At 65.4% G+C, this 16,646-nt stretch overlaps 1 protein-coding gene across 1 annotated transcript; it reads right to left on the reverse strand.

The window, feature by feature from the left end:
- Positions 1-631: 631 nt before the first annotated feature.
- On the reverse strand, positions 632-16,637 carry LOC146764803 (fermitin family homolog 3-like). The gene is made up of 13 exons (XM_085563642.1): positions 15,409-16,637; positions 13,467-13,700; positions 12,395-12,493; positions 12,169-12,307; positions 10,992-11,430; positions 8,984-9,088; positions 7,763-7,987; positions 6,983-7,511; positions 6,003-6,109; positions 5,066-5,290; positions 3,642-3,766; positions 2,210-2,351; positions 632-1,542 (listed from the first exon to the last, which is right to left on the reverse strand). Exons 1-13 carry the CDS (start codon positions 15,728-15,730, stop codon positions 1,381-1,383), a joined length of 2,853 nt encoding a protein of 950 aa, XP_085419768.1. The 5' UTR covers positions 15,731-16,637; the 3' UTR covers positions 632-1,380.
- Positions 16,638-16,646: the final 9 nt, after the last annotated feature.

Below are 16,646 nucleotides of genomic sequence, written 5' to 3' on the forward strand. Positions count from 1 at the left end.
GTCCCACTCTGGGGGAGCCCCTCACCCCTGGGGGGGTGGGACCCCCTGGGTGGGACCCCCTGGGTGGGACTGAGCCCCTCCCAGGAGGATTTTGGGGGGTCCAAACCCCTCCCACAAAGATTCGGGCATTCAAAACCCCTCCCACAAGGATTTTGGGGGGGGTCCACACCCATCTCACAAAGATTTGGGGATTCCAGGCCCCTCCCACGAGAATTTTGGGGGATCCACACCCATCCCACAAAGATTTGGGGGTTCCAAGCCCCTCCCACAAGGATTTTGGGGGGGTCCACACCCATCCCACAAAGATTTGGGGGTTCCAGGCCCCTCCCACAATGATTTTGGGGAGGGGTCCACATCCCTCCCACAAAGATTTGGGGGTTCCAAGCCCCTCCCACAAGGATTTTGGGGAGGGGTCCACACCCATCTCACAAAGATTTGGGGGTTCCAAGCCCCTCCCACGAGAATTTTGGGGGGGTCCACACCCATCTCACAAAGATTTGGGGATTCCAGGCCCCTCCCACAATGATTTTGGGGAGGGGTCCGATCCCCTCCCACAAAGATTTGGGGGTTCCAAGCCCCTCCCACGAGAATTTTGGGGGGTCCACACCCCTCCCACAAAGATTTGGGGGTTCCAAGCCCCTCCCACAATGATTTTGGGGAGGGGTCCACATCCCTCCCACAAAGATTTGGGGGTTCCAAGCCCCTCCCACAAGGATTTTGGGGAGGGGTCCACACCCATCCCACAAAGATTTGGGGATTCCAAGCCCCTCCCACAAGGATTTTGGGGAGGGGTCTGATCCCCTCCCACAAAGATTTTGGGGCTCCAAGCCTCTCCCACAAGGATTTGGGGGGGTCCAAACCCCTCCCGTAAGGATTTGGGAGCTCCAAACCCTTCCCATAAGGATTTTTTGGGGCTCTGACCCCTTCCCACAAATATTTGGGGGGATTCCAAACCCCTCCCAGAAGGATTTGGGGGGTCCAAGCCCCCTCCCCACAAAGATTTGGGAGTCCAAGCCCCCTCCCCATAAAGATTTGGGGGGTCCAAGACCCTCCCCATAAAGATTTGGGGAGTCCGAGACCCTCCCCATAAAGATTTGGGGGATCAAAGCCCCCTCCCCACAAAGATTTGGGAGTCCAAGCCCCCTCCCCATAAAGATTTGGGGGTTCCGAGACCCTCCCCATAAGGATTTGGGGGGTCCAAGCCCCTCCCAGAAGGATTTGGGGGGTCCAAGCCCCCTCCCCACAAAGATTTGGGGGGTCCAAGCCCCCTCCCCACAACCCCGAGGTCTGGTTGAGCACCGGGAGCGTGTTGATGATTTTGGGGGGGTTTGGGGGTGACACTGTGGGGACAGGGACAATGTTGGGGTGCCGGGGGGGGTCTCAGGGGTCGAGCCCCCCCTCCATGAGGCGCCGCAGCTCGTGGGGGTCGCGGGGGGGCCCCCCCAGGACCAGGTACCCCCCCAAAAACTGGTGCAGGGCGCGGGGGGGGGCCGAGCGCACGCGCAGCGCCAGCGTCACGTCCCCGCGGAGCCAGAGGCGCACCTGGGGGCACGGGTGAGACCCCTCCCCAAATCCCCTCCCCAAATCCCCTCCCCAAATCCCCTCCCCAAATCCCCTCCCCAAAATCCCCTCCCCAAAATCCCCTCCCCAAATCCCCTCCCCAGAATCCCCTCCCCAGAATCCCCTCCCCAAAATCCCCTCCCCAAAATCCCCTCCCCAAAATCCCCTCCCCGAATCCCACCGGGGAGAGACCCCCCCCCCAAAATCCCACTGGGGCAAACCAGGGCTGACCAGGGCAAACCAGTGCTCCCAGTCCATCCCAGTCCATCCCAGTCCATCCCAGTGTTCCCAGTCTATTCCCAGTGCCCCCAGTACCTGCCTGCTGTCCCAGTTCCCATCCCAGTCCATCCCAGTCCCTCCCAGTGCTCCCATCCCATTCCCAGTCCCTCCCATCCCATTCCCAGTCCCTCCCAGTGCTCCCAGTCCCTCCCAGTCCCCCCAGTACCTGTCCGCTGTCCCAGTTCCATTCCCAGTTCCATTCCCAGTCCTTCCCAGTCCATTCCCTGTCCCTCCCAGTCCATTCCCAGTACCTGCCCGCTGTCCCAGTTCCATTCCCAGTCCCTCCCAGTCCATTCCCAATGCTCCCAGTCCCTCCCAGTCCCTCCCAGTCCCTCCCAGTCCCTCCCAGTGCTCCCAGTCCCCCCAGTACCTGCCCGCTGTCCCAGTTCACGTCCCAGCGCTCCAGCTCTCCGTAGCTCCAGCCGCGCCCGGCGCCGCCCGCGCCCAGCGGGAGCCGCAGGAGCCGCGAGGGGCCCACGGCCAGGAGCTCGTCCCGGGGGGCGCCCCGGAACCTGCGGACCCCGAAAACTGCTGGGAACCCCCAAAATCCACCTGAGAGCCCCCCAGAACCTGGGGGACCCCAAAACACTGCTGGGAACCCCCCAGAATACAGCTGGGAACCCCCAAAACTGCTGGGAACCCCCAAAATCCACCTGAGAGCCCCCCAGAACCTGGGGGACCCCCAAAACACTGCTGGGAACCCCCCAAACACAGCTGGGAACCCCCAGACACAGCTGGGAATCCCCAAAATCCACCTGAGAGCCCCCCAGAACCTGGGGGACCCCAAAACACTGCTGGGAACCCCCCAGAATACAGCTGGGAACCCCCAAAACACTGCTGGGAACCCCCAGAATACAGCTGGAGACCCCCAAAAACCCACCTGAGAGCCCCCCGTAACCTGCGGGACCCCAAAATACAGCTGGGAATCCCCAAAATACAGCTGGGGACCCCCCAAAACCCACCTGAGAGCCCCCCAGAACCTGCGGGACCCCAAAACCGCAGCTGGGGACCCCCAAAATACAGCTGGGGACCCCCAAAATACAGCTGGGAATCCCCAAAACTGCTGGGAACCCCAAAACACTGTTGGGAACCCCCAAAACACTGCTGGCAACTCCCAAAATCCAACTGAGAGCCCCCTGGAACCTGGGGGACCCCCAAAACACAGCTGAGAACCCCCAAAACACAGCTGGGAACCCCAAAAACGCAGCTGGGAATCCCCAAAACATTGATCAGGACCCCCGAAACCAGCTGGGAACTCCCCAAAAATCACCTGAGACCACCTGGAACCTGCGGGACCCTCCCAGAACACCTGGGACCCTTCTACCAGTGCCCCCAGTCCCTCCCAGTCCCTCCCAGTCCCTCCCAGTGCCCCCCAGTGCCCCCCATTTCCCTCCCAGTCCCCTCCCAGTCCCTCCCAGTTCCCTCCCAGTCCCCTCCCAGTCCCTCCCAGTGCCCCCCAGTGCCCCCCAGTTCCCTCCCAGTCCCCTCCCAGTTCCCTCCCAGTCCCTCCCAGTCCCTCCCAGTCCCCCCCAGTTCCATCCCAGTCCCTCCCAGTTCCTCCCAGTCCCTCCCAGTCCCCTCCCAGTTCCCTCCCAGTCCGCCCCAGTCCCCCCCAGTCCCTCCCAGTGCCTCCCAGTCCCCCCCAGTCCCCCCCAGTCCCTCCCAGTTCCCCCCCTCAGTCCCTCCCAGTCCCTCCCAGTCCCCTCCCAGTCCCTCCCAGTCCCTCCCAGTGCCCCCCAGTCCCTCCCAGTTCCCTCCCAGTCCCTCCCAGTCCCTCCCAGTGCTCCCAGTGCTCCCAGTACCTGACCACGAAGAGCCCCCGGCCGAAGCCGGGCAGGGCCCTCCAGGCCTCCAGGAAGCGCAGCCGGGCCTGGGGGGGGCTCAGGGGCCCCTCCCGGAGCAAAACCTGCAGGAGGCGCTGGGGGAACTGGGGGAGAAATGGGGGAAAAATGGGGAAAATGGGGGGAAAATGGGGGAAAATGGGGGGAAATGGGGGGAAATGGGGGGAAATGGGGGAAAAATGGGGGGAAATGGGGGAAAATGGGGGAAATGGGGGGAAATGGGGGAAAATGGGGGAAAATGGGGGAAATGGGGGGAAATGGGGGGAAAAATGGGGGGAAATGGGTGAAAATGGGGGAAATGGGGGGAAATGGGGGAAAAATGGGGGGAAATGGGTGAAAATGGGGGAAAATGGGGGAAATGGGGGGAAAATGGGGGAAAAATGTGGAGAAATTGGTGAAAAATGGGGGAAAAATGGGGAGATTAAAATGGGGGAAAATGGGGGGCACTGGGTGACCTGGTGGGATTAAAACTGGGGGAACTGGGGGAGAAATGGGGGGAAAATGGGGGAAAAATAGGGAGGAAATGGGGGGAAAATAGGGGGCACTGGGTGAACTGGGGGCGAAATGGCGAAAATTGGGGGGAAAATGGGGGGGCACTGGGGGAACTGGGGAGATTAAAATGGGGGGAACTGGGGGAGAAATGGGGGGAAAATGGGGGCGAAAATTGGGGGAAAATGGGGGGGCACTGGGTGAACTGGGGGGGAATGGGGGCAACGGGTAAATTGGGGGGTTAAAATTGGGGGGTTAAAATGGGGGGTTAAAATTGGGGGGTTAAAATGGGGGGAAATGGAGGGGGTGGGTCACGAGAGGGTTAAAATGGGGGGGCTGTGGATAAACTGGGGAGGGTGAAAAAAATGTGGGGAGGGGTCTCGGGGGGGTTAAAATGGGGGGGGTCTTTGGGGGTTTAAAATGTGGGGGGATATCCGGGAGGGTTAAAATGGGGGGGGGTCTCGGGGGTTAAAATATGAGGAGGGGTCTCGGGGGGGGTTAGGTTAAAATGGGGGGGGTCTCAGGGGGGGTTAGGTTAAAATGGGGGGGTCTCAGGGGGATTAGGTTAAAATTGGGGGGGTCTCGGTGGGGGTCTCTGGGGTCAAAATGTGGGGAGGGGTCTCCGGGGGGATCTCAGGGGGGGTTAGGATAAAATGGGGGGGGTCTCGGGGGGGTTATGTTAAAATGGGGGGTCTCAGGCGGGGTCTCTGGGGGGGGGTTAGGTTAAAATGAGGAGGGGTCTCGGGGGGGTTATGTCAAAATGGGGGGGTCTCGGGGGGGGGTTAGGTTAAAATGAGGAGGGGTCTCGGGGGGGTTATGTCAAAATGGGGGGGTCTCGGGGGGGTCTCGGGGGGGGTTAGGTTAAAATGAGGAGGGGTCTCGGGGGGGGTCCGTACCTGCTTCCCTTTCAGCCGGCGCTGCAGGCGGGGGGGCAGCAGCCGCCGCGGGTCCGGGGGGTCCCGGGGGGAGGTCCCGGGGGGGTCCGGCCGCGCCCCCGGGACCCCCGGGACCCCCAGGACCCCCAGGACCCCCCGGACCTGCGCCCGCAGCGCCGCGGCCGGAGGCGACCCCCCCCCCGCGGCCGCGCGGCAGCCGCAGAGCCAGCGGGAGAACTGGGGGGCCTGGGGGGCGGGGGGCGCGGTGGGAACCCCAAAATTCACCCCGAACCCCCCCCCGGATCCCCGGGACCCCCCAGCACCCCCAAATTACCATGGGACCCCCACCCCCGTCCCCAATTCCCATTTCCTTTCCAGCCCAGAACCCCCCGAGACCCCCCGAGACCCCCCAAATCCCCTCTGGGACACCCCAAAGTCCCCCCAGGACCCCCCAAGAACTCCCCAGGACCCCCCAAGAACTCCCCAGGACTCCTCGAGATCCCCCCAGGACCCCCCGAGACCCCCTAAGAACTCCCCAGGACCCCTCGAGATCCCCCCAGGACCCCCCAAAAACTCCCCAGACACCCCGAGAACCCCCCAGGACCCCCCAAATCCCCACTGGGACACCCCAAAATCCCACCCAGGACCCCCCAAGAACTCCCCAGGACTCCTCGAGATTCCCCCAGGACCCCCCGAGACCCCCCAAGAACTCCCCAGGACCCCCCGGGATCCCCAAAATCCCCCCCAGGACCCCGCAGGTGCATCCGGGACCCCCGAAGGATCCCCCAAGACCCTCCAGGACCCCCTGGGACCACCCCAGGACCCCCCAAATCCCCTCTCAGACACCCCCAAGACCCCCCGGGACCCCCCAGGACCCCCCAAATCCCGTCTGAGACACGCCCAGGACCCCCCAAGGACCCCCCAAATCCCCCCCGGCCCCCCCGGGACCCCCACCCACATCGCGGCACCGCAGGAGGGTCTCGCTGGAGCCCCCCGGGCTCGGCAGCCGGAGTTTGATGCCGAATTTCTGCGCCCCCAAATCCACCTGGGGGGTCACCTCACAGCCTGGGGGGGATTTGGGGGGTCAGGGGGGTCCCAGAGGGGGCTGGGGTGGATCTCAGAGGGGATTTGGGGGACCCTGGTGGGGTCCCGGGGGGGATTTAGGGGGTCCCAGAGGGGTCTGGGGGGGGGGGGGTTGGGGACCTTGGGGGGGTTCCAGATGGGATTTGGGGGTCCCAGAGGGGTCTGGGGGGGATTGGGGGGCACTGGGGGGGGGGGTCCCAGGGTGATTTGGGGGTCCTGGGGGGTGGGTTGGGGTGATTTTGGGGTCCCGGGGGGTTTTGGGGTGATTTGGGGGTCCGGGGGGTGTTGGGGTGATTCGGGGATCCCTGGGGTGCGGTTTGAGGTGATTCGGGGCTCTGGGAGGTTTTTGGGGGTCCCTGGGGGGCGTTTTGGGGTGATTCGGGGCTCTGGGAGGTTTTTGGGGGTCCCTGGGGGGGGGGGTTTGGGGTGATTCGGGGGTCCCGGGGGGTGTTGGGGTGATTTGGGGCTCTGGGAGGTTTTTGGGGGTCCCTGGGGGGCGGTTTGGGGTGATTCGGGGGTCCCGGGGGGTGTTGGGGTGATTTGGGGCTCTGGGAGGTTTTTGGGGGTCCCTGAGGGGCAGTTTGGGGTTTTTGGGGGTCCCTGGGGGGCGGATTGGGGTGATTTGGGGCTCTGGGAGGTTTTTGGGGGTCCCTGGGGGGCGTTTTGGGGTGATTTGGGGCTCTGGGAGGTTTTTGGGGGTCCCTGGGGGGGGGTTTGGGGTGATTTGGGGCTCTGGGAGGTTTTTGGGGGTCCCTGGGGGGGTTTTGGGGTGATTTGGGGCTCTGGGAGGTTTTCGGGGGTCCCTGGGGGGGGGTTTGGGGTGATTCGGGGGCCCGGGGGGTTTTGGGGTCTCACCTCGGAGGTTCAGCTGCTGTTGGGGTCCCCCCGAGCCCGGGGGGCTCCAGAGCGACAGCGACGCCCCCGAGAGCGCGGCCCGGGCGGGGGCGGGCCGGGACCCCCGGAACGGCCACGGCGACGGGCTGGGGACCCCAAATTGGGGGGGGGTCAGGGGGACCCCAAAGTGGGGGGATTTGGGGTTAAAGGGACCCCAAAATGGGCACAGGGAGGGTCGGGGGGACCCCAAATTTGGGGATTGGGGGGAGCAGGGGGGTACCTGCAGATCTCCAGCTCCTCCTCCAGCTCGAGGGGGGCTCCGAGCTCCTCCTGGGGACCCCCCGGACCCTCCGTGAGCCCCCCCAGTCCTTCCCAGTCCTTCCCAGTCCTTCCCAGTGCTCCCAGTGCTCCCAGTGCTCCCAGTGCCCCCCCCCAGTGCCCCCCAGTGCTCCCAGTGCTCCCAGTATCCCCCCAGTGCCCCCCAGTGCTCCCAGTGCTCCCAGTGCTCCCAGTACCCCCCCAGTGCCCCCCAGTGCTCCCAGTGCCCCCCCCCAGTGCTCCCAGTGCTCCCAGTGCCCCCCAGTGCTCCCAGTGCCCCCCCCCAGTGCCCCCCCAGTGCCCCCCCAGTGCCCCCCCAATGCTCCCAGTCCCCCCCAGTCCCCCCCAGTCTCCCCCAATCCCCTCCCAGTCCCCCCCAATCCCCCCCAGTTCCCTCCCAATCCCTCCCAGTCCCTCCCAGTCCCTCCCAGTGCTCCCAGTGCCCCCCCCAGTGCCCCCCCAGTGCCCCCCCAGTGCCCCCCCAATGCTCCCAGTGCCCCCCAGTCCCTCCCAGTCCTCCCAGTCCCTCCCAGTCCTCCCCAGTCCCTCCCAGTCCCTCCCAGTCCCCCCAGTCCCTCTCACGGCCGCCGCGGGGGTCCCGCCGCCCCCCAGGCTCCGCTCCAGCCGCTCCAGGGCCGTGTCCAGGTCTCGGGGCTCGGGGGGGGCCGGGGGGTCCCCCCAATCCTCCCCCTCCCCCTCGATCAGGTACTGGGGGCGACAGGGGATTTGGGGAGGGGTCCCGGGGGGTTTGGGGGGTCTCAGGGACTCCGGGGGAGGATTTTGGGGAGGGGTCCCGGGGGGTTTGGGGGGTCTCAGGGGGTCCGGGGGAGGATTTGGGGAGGGGTCCCGGGGGGTTTGGGGCGCAGGGGGATTTCGGGGGGCTCCCAGGGGATTTTTGGGGGGGGTCCCAGGGGATTTTTTGGGGGGGTCCCAGAGCTGTTTTTGGGGTACCTCGGGGCTGTTTTTGGGGCGCACACAGGGCTGGTTTTGGGGTGTTTTGGGGGGTATTTTTGGCGTGTTTTGGGGGTGGTTTTGGGGCAGTTTTGGGGTATTTTTGGGGTGGTTTTGGGGTATTTTTGGGGGTGTTTTTGAGGGTGTTTTTGGCGGTATTTTGGGGTGGTTTTGTGGGTGCTTTTGGGGTGCTTCTGGGGTGTTTTGGGGGAGTTTCTGGCGGTATTTTTGGGGTGTTTTTGGGGTGTTTTTGGGGTGTTTTTGATGTGTTCTTGGGGGTGGTTTTGGGGTAGTTTTGGGGTGTTTTTGGCGGTATTTTTGGGGGTGTTTTTGGTGTATTTTTGGGATATTTTTGGGGGTGGTTTTGGGTATTTTTGGGGGTGTTTTTGGGATGCTTTTGAGGCGGTTTTGGGGTATTTTGGGGGTGTTTTTGGTGTGTTTTTGGGGTGTTTTTGGGGTGTTTTTGGCGGTATTTTTGGGGTGTTTTTGGTGTGGTTTTGGGGTATTTTTGGGGTGTTTTTGGCGGTATTTTTGGGGTGTTTTTGGGGGTGTTTTTGGGGCGGTTTTGGGGTATTTTGGGGGTGTTTTTGGGGGTGGTTTTGGCGGTATTTTTGGGGTGGTTTTGGGGTGGTTTTGGGGTATTTTTGGGGTATTTTTGGCGGTATTTTTGGGGTGTTTTTGGGGTGTTTTTGGGGGTGTTTTTGGGGTGGTTTTGGGGTGTTTTTGGGGTATTTTTGGAGCGTTTCAGGGTACCTGCAGCGCGGCGAAGCGCAGCCCCTGCTCCTCGCTGCACTCGATCTCCTCGGCCAGGATCGCCGCCAGCGCCTCCTCCTGCAGCAGCGCCACGCGCGGCCCATCCTGGGGAGGGATTTGGGGGGGCTGCGACCCCCGGGACCCCCAAAACCCCTCCCGGGACCCCCAGGGACCCCTCCCAGGGACCGCACAGTGTCTGGGAGGCTGTGATCCCCGGACACCCCAAAAATCCCTCCTGAGACCCCCAAAATCCCTCCCAGGTTCCCCAGGGACCCCTCCCAGGGACCCCAAAGTGTCTGGGGGGGATGCGACCCCCGGGACCCCCAAAACCCCTCCCGGGACCCCCAGGGACCCCTCCCAGGTAACCGGGGGGGGGCGGGGTTTGGGGTATCTGGGTGTATTATGGGGTACCCGGGGATATTCTGGGGTCCCCAGGTGGATTTTGGGGTACCGAGGTGTGTTTGGGGTCCGGGGGTGTATTTTGGGGTGTCCAGGTGTATTTTGGGGTCCCCGGGTAGGGATTTTGGGGGTACCGAGGTGTGTTTGGGGTCCCCGGGTGGGTTTCGGGATGCCTGCCGGGTTTCGGGGTCCCCGGGCGGGTTTTGGGGTGCCCCGGTGTATTTTGGGGTCCCTGGATAGGGATTTTGGGGTGCCCCGGCGGGTTTCGGGGTCCCCGGGGTGTGTTTCGGGGTGCCTGGGTAGGGATTTTGGGGGTCCCGAGGTGTGTTTGGGGTCCGGGGGTGTATTTTGGAGTGTCCCGGTGTGTTTTGGTGTGTCCCGGTGTATTTTAGGGTGTCCCGGTGTATTTTGGGGTGTCCCGGTGTGTTTTGGTGTGTCCAGGTGTATTTTGGGGTGTCCCGGTGTATTTCGGGGTGTCCCGGTGTATTTCGGGGTGTTCCGGTGTATTTTGGGGTACCCGGGTAGGGATTGTGGGGGTCCCGAGGTGTGTTCGGGGTCCGGGGGTGTATTTTGGGGTGTCCCGCTGTGTTTCGGGGTGTCCCGCTGTGTTTCGGGGTCCCTGGGTAGGGATTGTGGGGTGTCCCGGTGTATTTGGGGGTCCCCGGGTGTATTTTGGGGTGTCCCGCTGTGTTTCGGGGTGTCCCGGTGTGTTTCGGGGTGTCCCGCTGTGTTTCGGGGTGTCCCGGTGTGTTTCGGTGTGTCCCGGTGTATTTTGGGGTGTCCCACTGTGTTTCGGGGTGTCCCGCTGTGTTTCGGGGTGTCCCGCTGTGTTTCGGGGTGTCCCGCTGTGTTTCGGGGTCCCTGGGTAGGGATTGTGGGGTGTCCCGCTGTGTTTCGGTGTGTCCCGGTGTATTTGGGGGTGTCCCGCTGTGTTTCGGGGTGTCCCGGTGTATTTTGGTGTGTCCCGCTGTGTTTCGGGGTGTCCCGCTGTGTTTCGGGGTGTCCCGGTGTGTTTCGGGGTCCCTGGGTAGGGATTGTGGGGTGTCCCGGTGTATTTTGGTGTGTCCCGCTGTGTTTCGGGGTGTCCCGCTGTGTTTCGGGGGGTCCCGCTGTGTTTCGGGGTGTCCCGCTGTGTTTCGGGGGGTCCCGCTGTGTTTCGGGGGGTCCCGCTGTGTTTCGGGGTCCCTGGGTAGGGATTGTGGGGTGTCCCGGTGTGTTTCGGGGTGTCCCGGTGTGTTTCGGGGTGTCCCGGTGTATTTCGGGGTGTCCCGGTGTATTTTAGGGTGTCCCGGTGTGTTTCGGGGTGTCCCGGTGTGTTTCGGGGTGTCCCGCTGTGTTTCGGGGTGTCCCGGTGTGTTTTGGGGTGTCCCGCTGTGTTTCGGGGTGTCCCGCTGTGTTTCGGGGGGTCCCGCTGTGTTTCGGGGTCCCTGGGTAGGGATTGTGGGGTGTCCCGGTGTATTTGGGGGTGTCCCGGTGTGTTTCGGGGTGTCCCGGTGTGTTTCGGGGTGTCCCGCTGTGTTTCGGGGGGTCCCGGTGTATTTTGGGGTGTCCCGCTGTGTTTCGGGGTGTCCCGGTGTATTTTGGGGTCCCCGGGTGTGTTTCGGGGTACCTGCGGGTCCAGCCCCCGCACGCACGGGTATTTGAAGCGCAGCTGCAGCTCCTCATCCTCGGCCACGTCCTGCTCCAGCAGCGCCCGGCCCGCGTCCAGCCAGCTGCGGGCGGGGTCAGCGGGGCCACGCCCACGCGGGACACGCCCACGGACCACACCCACACCAAACCACGCCCAAAACCACACCCAGAACACAAACCACGCCCACAAACCCCGCCCAGAACATAAACCACGCCCACAAACCACACCCAAAACACAAACCACGCCCACAAACCACACCCAGAACACAAAACACGCCCACGGACCACACCCACACCAAACCACGCCCAAAACCACACCCACACCAAACCACGCCCACAAACCACACCCAGAGCACAAACCACGCCCACAAACCACACCCAGAACACAAACCACGCCCACAAACCACACCCAAAACACAAATCACGGCCGCAAACCACACCCTGACCCCACCCAAAACATAAATCACACCCACAAACAACACCCAAAACACAAACCACGCCCAAAAACCCCACCCTAACCCCAAGCCACGACCCGAACCCCCGCCCAAAACTCAAACCACGCCCCCGAACCCCCCCAACCACAAACCACGCCCCCAAACCACAAAATACGCCCCCAAACCCCACCCAAACCCCACCCAAACCCCAAGCCACGCCCCCAAACCCCACCCTAACCCCACCCAAACCCCAAACCACGCCCCCAAACCCCACCCAAACCCTAAGCCACGCCCCCAAACCCCACCCAAACCCCACCCAAACCCCACCCAAACCCCACCCAAACCCCCAAACCCCACCCAAACCCCACCCAAACCCCACCCAAACCCCCAAACCCCACCCAAACCCCACCCAAACCCCACCCAAACCCCACCCAAACCCCCAAACCCCACCCAAACACCAAACCCCACCCAAACCCCACCCAAACCCCACCCAAACCCCACCCAAACCCCACCCAAACCCCCAAACCCCACCCAAACACCAAACCCCACCCAAACCCCACCCAAACCCCACCCAAACCCCACCCAAACCCCACCCAAACCCCCAAACCCCACCCAAACCCCACCCAAACCCCCAAACCCCACCCAAACCCCACCCAAACCCCACCCAAACCCCACCCAAACCCCACCCAAGCCCCCCACCCGCCCCGCCCGCCCTGCGCTCACCGCCCGTCCAGCCGCGCCCGCCGGCTCTGGGCGCTCCCGGGGGGGCTCCGGGGGGGTCCCGGGGGCGCCCCCCCCCACCTTTGGGGGCTGCGCAGGGCCCGGAGCAGCTCGGGGGGCAGCGGGGGGGGCGGGGCCTCCTCTGGGGGGGGAGGGGCGGGCTGGGGGAGGGGCAGGGCCGGGGGGGGGTCCAGGGACCCCTGCCCACCCCGGCCCGCCCCCCCCTCACCTGCCCAGGCCCGCAGGTGCGTCAGGTCCAGCGCGGGGGGGCCGCGCCCCGCCCCCCGCTCCGGCCGCAGCAGCGACAGCTCCTCGGGGTGGGAGACCCCTGGGGCGCCCCCAGACCCAATTCACACCCGGGACAGCCCCGGGACAGCCCCAGACCCCCCGGGATACCCCCAGACCCCCCCGAGCAGACCCAGACCCCCCAGTAACACCCCCAGAGCCCCCAGTTACCCCCCCAGACCCCCCAGTAACACCCCCAGACCCCCCAGTTACCCCCCCCAGACCCCCCAGTAACACCCCCAGACCCCCCGGGAAGCCCCCAGACCCACCGAGCAGCCCTCAGACCCCCCAGTAACCCCCCCCAGACCCCCAGTTACCCCCCCAGACCCCCCCGAGCAGCGCAAAGACCCCCCCAGTAACACCCCCAGACCCCCCCGAGCAGCCCCCAGAACCCCCCGGGAAGCCCCCAGACCCCCCAGTAACCCCCCCAGACCCCCCAGTAACCCCCCCAGACCCCCAGTAACCCCCCCAGACCCCCCCGGGAAGCCCCCAGCCCCCCAGTAACCCCCCCAGACCCCCCAGTAACCCCCCCAGACCCCCAGTAACCCCCCCAGACCCCCCCGGGAAGCCCCCAGCCCCCCAGTAACACCCCCAGACTCCCCAGTAACCCCCCCAGACCCCTCGGGAGGCCCCCAGACCCCCCAGTAACACCCCCAGATCCCCCTGAGAAGCCCCCAGACCCACCGAGCAACCCCCAGACCCCCCAGTAACCCCCCCAGACCCCCAGTAACCCCCCCAGACCCCCAGTTATCCCCCCAGACCCCCCCGAGCAGCGCAAAGACCCCCCCAGTAACACCCCCAGACCCCTCGGGAAGCCCCCAGACCCCCCAGTAACCCCCCCCCAGATCCCTCGGGAAGCCCCCAGACCCCCAGTAACCCCCCCAGACCCCCTCGGGAAGCCCCCAGACCCCCCGGGAAGCCCCCAGACCCCCAGTTACCCCCCCATACCCCCCCCGGAAAGCCCCCAGACCCCCCAGTAACCCCCCCAGCCCCCCCCGGCAAGCCCCCAGACCCACCGAGCAGCGCGCAGACCGCGGCCACCGCCCGGCCGGGGGTCGCGGCGAAGTCGAGGCGCAGCCTGAGGACCCCCGCCCGGGGCAGGCGCAGCCGCAGGGGGCGGTGCCGGGGGGCGAAGCGCAGCCGGGACCCCCCCCCGACCCCCAGCGCGTCCAGCGGGGCCGAGGGGCCCAGCAGCCACCGCCGCCGCTGCGCCCACCAGAGAGCGTGGCCGGCCCAGCGCGGGGGGTCCCCTGCGGGCACGGGGCTGGGGTCCCCAAGGTGCACGGGGGGTGGGGGACCCCCAAAGTGCAATGGGGGACCCCCAAAGTGCATTGGGGGGGTGGGGGACCCCCAAAGTGCATTGGGGGACCCCCAAAGTGCATTGGGAGACCCCCAAAGTGCGCTGGGGGACCCCCAAAGTGCGTCTGGGGGGTGGGGGACCCCCAAAGTGCGCTGGGGGACCCCCAAAGTACATTGGGGGGGGTGGGGGACCCCCAAAGTGCACTGGGGGGTGGGGGACCCCCAAAAAGTGCACTGGGGGGCTGGGGGACCCCCAAAGTGCACTGGGGGACCCCCAAAGTGCAATGGGGGACCCCCAAAGTGCAATGGGGGGGGTGGGGGACCCCCAAAAAGTGCACTGGGGGGGTGGGGGACCCCCAAAGTGCGCTGGGGGGGGTGGGGGACCCCTAAAGTGCATTGGGAGACCCCCAAAGTGCACTGGGGGACCCCCAAAGTGCACTGGGGGCGTGGGGGACTCCTAACGTGCACTGGGGGGGGTGGGGGACCCCCAAAGTGCAATGGGGGACCCCCAAAGTGCATTGGGGGGGTGGGGGACCCCCAAAGTGCGTCTGGGGGACCCCTAAAGTGCGTTGGGGGGGTGGGGGACCCCCAAAAAGTGCACTGGGGGACCCCCAAAAAGTGCACGGGGAGGGTGGGGGACCCCCAAAGTGCATTGGGAGACCCCCAAAGTGCACTGGGGTACCCCCAAAGTGCATTGGGGGGGGTGGGGGACCCCCAAAGTGCATTGGGGGACCCCCAAAGTGCACTGGGGGACACCCAAAGTGCACTGGGGGGGGTGGGGGCCCCCCAAAGTGCACTGGGGGACCCCCAAAGTGCGTATGGGGGGGCTGGGGGACCCCTAAAGTGCGTCTAGGGGGCTGGAATGGGGTTTGGGAGGGTTTGGGGGGGCTGCAATGGGGGCTGGGGGTCCCCAAAGTGCATCGGGGGGGCTGGAAGGGGGTTTGGGGGGGGGGGCTTTAATGGGGTTCTGGGGGTTGGGGGGGCTGGGGAGGTTTTTGGGGTCCCGGGGGGGCTCTGGGGGTGCCACAGGGGTCCCCCCGCCCCCCAAACCACATCCGGGGGTTCGGGGGGGGAGGGGCGCTCCCGGAGCTATTTATAGCCCGCGGGGCCCTTATCAGCGGGGGGGGCGGGAAGTGGGGGGGCCCGGGACCCCCCGATAAGAGCGGAGCCCTCCCCCACCCCGGCCGGATTTCCCCTCCCCCCAAAACCCCAAAAAGTGTCCCGAGGGGGGGATGGGGGCTGGCCGGGGGTCCGGCCATGGGGCAGAGCTGTTGGTCACTCCGTGGGTCAGTCCGTGGGTCAGTCCGTGGGTCACTCCATGGGTCACTCCGTGGGTCAGTCCGTGGTCAGTCCGTGGGTCACTCGGTGGGTCACTCCGTGGGTCAGTCCGTGGGTCAGACCGTGGGTCAGTCCGTGGGTCAGTCCGTGGTCACTCGTGGTCAGTCCATGGGTCACTCCGTGGGTCACTCCATGGGTCAGTCCATGGTCAGTCCGTGGTCACTCGTGGTCAGTCCATGGTCACTCCGTGGGTCACTCCGTGGGTCAGTCCATGGTCACTCGTGGTCACTCCATGGGTCAGTCCGTGGGTCAGTCCGTGGGTCACTCCATGGTCAGTCCATGGTCACTCGTGGTCACTCGTGGTCACTCGTGGTCACTCACCCAGCGTTTCCAGGATGCGCCGCACGAGCCCCGCGATGGGCAGGTCCCCGGTGACACAGAGGGTGAGGACGCGGGGCTGGCCCTGGCCCCGTTCCTGTCCCCGTTCCTGTCCCTGTCCCCGTTCCTGTCCTTGTCCCCACTCCTGTCCTTGTCCCCACTCCTGTCCCTGTCCCTGTCCCTGTCCCCATTCCTGTCCCTGTCCCCACTCCTGTCCCCACTCCTGTCCCCGTTCCTGTCCCCAGTCCCGTCCCTCCTCCACCTCCACGCGCAGCTCGAAGGATCCATCGATCTCCTCGCCCGTGGCCGTTTTCAGCCCCGCCATGGCCCGGAGTGTCCCCAAAGTGTCCCCAAAGTGTCCCCAAAGTGTCCCTGGAGTGTCCTGGAGTGTCCTGGAGTGTCCCCGAGTGTCCTCGAGTGTCCCCAAGTGTCCCTCGAGTGTCCTGGAGTGTCTTCAGGTGTCCCCAAATGTCCCTCGAGTGTCCCCAAGTGTCCCCAAGTGTCCCCCGAGTGTCCCTGGAATGTCTTCAGTTGTCCCCGAGTGTCCCTGGACTATCCTCGAGTGTCCCCGAGTGTCCCCAAGTGTCCCCCGAGTGTCCCTGGAGTGTCCCCGAGTGTCCCCCGAGTGTCCTGGAGTGTCCCTCGAGTGTCCCTCGAGTGTCCCCAAGTGTCCCCCGAGTGTCCCCCGAGTGTCCTGGAGTGTCCTGGAGTGTCCTGGAGTGTCCTCAGGTGTCCCCGAGTGTCCCGAGTGTCCCGAAGTGGCCCCGGAGCGTCCCCGGAATGTCTCCGAGTGTCCCCGAGTGTCCCCAGGGCCACCCCCGGGGTGTCACCCGTGGGGAGGAGCCCCCGGGGGCGGAGGGGGGGCTGGAAATTTGGGGTCCCGCCCATGGGAGACTCCCCGGGACAGCCCCGGGACTGGGAGCACTGGGAGGAACTGGGAGCACTGGGATGAACTGGGAGCACTGGGATGAACTGGGAGCACTGGGATGAACTGGGAGCAGCCTCTCTCTCTCTCACAGGGTTTTTATTGCTGGGGGGGTCCCGGCGCCGCCCCCGCGGGGGGTTCCAGTGTCACTTTTGGGGTGGGGGGACACGGGGGGGTTCCAGTGTCACTTTTGGGGGGACACGGGGGGGTTCCAGTGTCACTTTTGGGGGGGGGGGACACGGGGGGGGTGTCACAGCTTCAGTTTCACAGTTGGGGGTCCCCGGGGGAGGCTCAGGGGGTCCCGGGGGGGGCTCCG

The sequence above is a fragment of the Lonchura striata genome, chromosome 31 (genome assembly GCF_050655825.1).
Source record: "Lonchura striata isolate lonStrDom1 chromosome 31, ASM5065582v1, whole genome shotgun sequence".
NCBI lineage: Eukaryota > Metazoa > Chordata > Aves > Passeriformes > Estrildidae > Lonchura > Lonchura striata.

Excerpts from the sequence above, each read along its gene's own strand:
- LOC146764803 (XM_085563642.1), bottom strand. The coding sequence starts at position 15,730 with ATGGCGGGGCTGAAAACGGCCACGGGCGAGGAGATCGATGGATCCTTC. Across the intron at positions 12,494-13,466 it reads CGCGGTCTGCGCGCTGCTCG|GGGTCTCCCACCCCGAGGAG; the intron begins GTGGGTCTGGGG and ends GGGGCGCCCCAG. Across the intron at positions 1,543-2,209 it reads TGAACTGGGACAGCGGGCAG|GTGCGCCTCTGGCTCCGCGG; the intron begins GTACTGGGGGGA and ends CCGTGCCCCCAG.